The sequence below is a fragment of the Limulus polyphemus genome, unplaced genomic scaffold, assembly GCF_000517525.1.
Source record: "Limulus polyphemus unplaced genomic scaffold, Limulus_polyphemus-2.1.2 Scaffold1039, whole genome shotgun sequence".
Lineage (NCBI taxonomy): Eukaryota > Metazoa > Arthropoda > Merostomata > Xiphosura > Limulidae > Limulus > Limulus polyphemus.
Genome location: NW_013666649.1, coordinates 246,518 through 250,083, shown reverse-complemented (window position 1 = coordinate 250,083; position 3,566 = coordinate 246,518). Strand labels below are relative to the sequence as shown.

At 33.7% G+C, this 3,566-nt stretch overlaps 1 protein-coding gene across 1 annotated transcript in view; it reads right to left on the bottom strand.

Moving 5' to 3' along the window:
* Window positions 1-3,566, bottom strand: part of LOC106461824 (peroxidase-like) — a 45,850-nt gene that overhangs the window by 11,650 nt on the left and 30,634 nt on the right. The window contains exon 11 of the mRNA XM_022388902.1: window positions 1,579-1,820. Coding sequence (XP_022244610.1) covers window positions 1,579-1,820 — 242 coding nt within the window. The remainder of the gene's footprint in view (window positions 1-1,578; window positions 1,821-3,566) is intronic.

Sequence of the window (3,566 nt, the reverse complement as noted above, 5' to 3'; positions counted from 1 at the left end):
GTTTACGTATTGTTTCATGAGAACATGCAATTTCAGGGCCATTTCACGAGTGTGTTGCCTTAGGTTAGACTCAACAAACGTCTTCAAAGCAGCAATAGCAATTACAACATATCGACCCCTGCCATCACAGTTTTTAAGGCTAAAGTCACCTGAACGAAATTTGCCGAACCATCGTTGACGCTTACGAACGTTCAAAACATTTCCATAAACTTCTTTGTGATTACAGATGCGTTATTTCCCTTCTTGTGTTCAAACACCATTACATGCCGAATGTGTGTCTCTTCGTGTGTCATCACTATAAGGGATTAGAATATAATAAACTTTACACATTATATAGGCTACACTAATGTGATTTTTAGGTGGTTCGTTTAACTATTATACGTGATGTATGTTCTTTAGTGAAGGGTGGTTAATGAAAGTGTTTCAAAACACGACATTAATTTCAAGACGACCTATTACAAATGCTAATGATCAGACTGCGAGTCGAGCGCCCAAACCACTTGGCCATGCCGGGCCGATTCACTTTGTTAAAATAAGAACAAAGTCAGTGACATTAACTAGTAATCGGTCAGTATCTAGTAGGTTCGAACCTTACTCACTGGTTATTCTGACCGTTTCTTAATCCCTTTGTTCAGAAAAACTGCAATTATTTAATTATTTATTTTCATTAAAAATTAAATTCCAAAGTAAACTATTTATTTTAACCTATGAAGGTTAAAGGTGCTACGAACTGTTAGTTCAACATCTCCCGCTAAACTCCCTCTTAAAGTTTTTTTCAGCTACTACTGTGTTTTATTGATTTTATAAACAATATATGTTTTAATATGCGCGCTTTTTAATACCTTTATTACGTAATTTATGACGGTCTCACAAAAAAAGGCGAAACAGAATAATCTTTGGAAGACAGGCTAGATTGTTGAAATAAAATAATTATTTAAAAGTTCAAATAAAGAGTTGAACTAAATGTTCTGGTCTTTTCACCCTTAACAATAAAATGATTAAAAAGAACTGGTAGTATAGAGTGCTTAATCTGGTTACTGATAAACATAAAAGATCCTGGAAAAATCTTAGTATTTTGTCAACCGACAAGCGTGGGCGCCACGTTACATATCATTTTATCGCCAATAAACTTAAATTATGTAACCCAGTTTACGTAGTCTGTATAACGCACAGCAGGGATTGCGATTATTTTAAGATAATATATTTTAATTATGACGGGAATAATTTTTGAGAAAGTTATCCTGTTGAAATATAGCATTTAAATAACTGTTGAAAGGTAATATTTAAATAACTGTTTATAACGAATTCGTATTTTTAGTAAATCATATTTTTAATTTCTCTATAAGTTTATAAGTCATCTGTCACTAGCAAAAACAAAACAACAATAAGAAAAATACAACAAAAAACAGTTGAAAGCCCAGTACATGACCTACAAAGAGTTACCGTATGTCAAAATAAGAAATAAAAAAAAAAACACCAATAAATTAAAGCTTTAAGAAAGCAATTTTTTCTCAACGATCTTAAAGTAGAACACACTTATGATAAAGCACGTCGGCTTCAAAATGTACTTGTACTTACGTGAGGTTGGATTACGAGTTCATATTTCTGCATTATATCGGGACCTAAGACTACTGGTAAAAATTCTGAGTAGGTGATGTGTTGCAGCTCCGCCACAACAATATGGCGAGTTTCTTGGAAGATCGTTTCATCCCCCCAGTGAGGGTTGATGTGACTTAGAGCATCAGCAATTCGGTTGTGCTCTCTCATCCAAACAACGTGCATGACAGTTAAAACTACCTGCTCATTGACCCGACCGTCTCCTGAGATAATAAGATGTATGTATGAATACTAGTCCATTAGACCAACAGGAGTATTATTGCATTCACAAATAAATGTTAATAAATTTGTTAACATAATTTCCGGACACCCTGGATATCTACCTTAAAGTTTATGCAAGTTTTTTTTATTATCCAAAAAGTAAAATTAAACTATGGCCATTCTAGATGGGTTACATCCTAAAATAAACACTCCTTTAAAAATTAAAAAAAGTGGTTACAATTGTCCAATTCTAACATGACATGCTGAAGAGTAACTGATTTGTTACAGTCATATCTAAGAACTTTTAGTTTGACTGATTGGGAATTTTCAAATAATTTTGTAGTACATTGTTGACCTATAAGTTCAAACACTCAACTATAAAATTTTAAATTGAGTTTTAAACTTTAATTTATTTTATTAATATTACTCAATACTATATTGCTACCATCAGCATAAAAATGGATTTTTACCGCCAGCAAGGTAAAGAAGTTCCTGTTTCAAATCCGGGGAGTTCCCAAATATGGTAATGCTCCAATATTAAGGTTTCTTTCCCTAATATAAGCTGAAATATTTTACTGGTTGTTAACTATTTTTTAGGGGGGGGGGGTAATTCCCGTTACCAAATTCGAATTACACTAGTATATTTTCTCACACTTTATTGATTATTTCAAAATTAATGTTTTCTAATAGTCAATTAGTTAATAGTTAATTTAGTCAATACCTTAATTAATGACTACTCAGAATACCATCATTGTTACAATAGAACATTTATGTGTGTTTGATGCAGTTCTGATTTAATTATGAACTCTATTCAGTTTTTGTTACTATTACCTAACTAGTCTGTACAGTGGTTTTAAGATTTTAAAAACAGATTGGTTGATTCAATTTTGAACTGAAAAGTTTTTTGGGCGATACGAGAGGCAATTGGCTATCAAACTTAAGTATTTCTGTTGGCAAACAGAACAACTGTACCTATATTTCTCGCGATTGCTTCAAAGTCAGAATAACACTCTTTAAGTAAAACAACGTGAGCTTCAAACCAATGAAAGAAGACTGACTGAAAGTAGCGTCATCAGGTTGTTTGTTCTTCCTGTTACAACTATGATGTTCTTTGTATGGAAAAAACAACTTGACTATTTTAGGTACATCTTACGGAACTATATTGTTAGGATAGTCACACGTTCAATGTTTTTGGTATTTTCAACCTGAACAGTACTGTTTATGGGCTAGACAGTCAGGTAAGATTTGGACCTCAGAATAAACCAAGAATTAACTTTGCATAGGTAAACAACGTAAGAGAGACTAAACCCCCTCTGAAGCTAAACATTATACTATTGCGTATCTGCTTATTTGTTAATTTCCGGTATAAATTCTTTCCGAGAAACTTCAACGATACAAGTCCTTTCTTGATTAACCCAGTTTATTTTTCCTCGGCACAAACTTTTAATACACAGTAATTTCACAGTGAGTACGTACCTCTTCAGTCTAAACTTAACAACTTTTATAACACACGCTATAAATCACAGTGATTCACACACTCTACTTACGGTGCCTACTGTTCGCTTGACTCAATTATCTATCTGCCGCTGACTTTCTTTGACAGGCTTATATGTACTAAAAAAGAGGGCATTCCGATCAGACTAGAGTTGTTGGGCAAATTCATGATCCTTCGAGAAACTCCAGCGCGCATGCTCCCAGCGTCGCGTGACTTCCGCTGTCGTAACAATACGATGCACACGTTTTAAGAT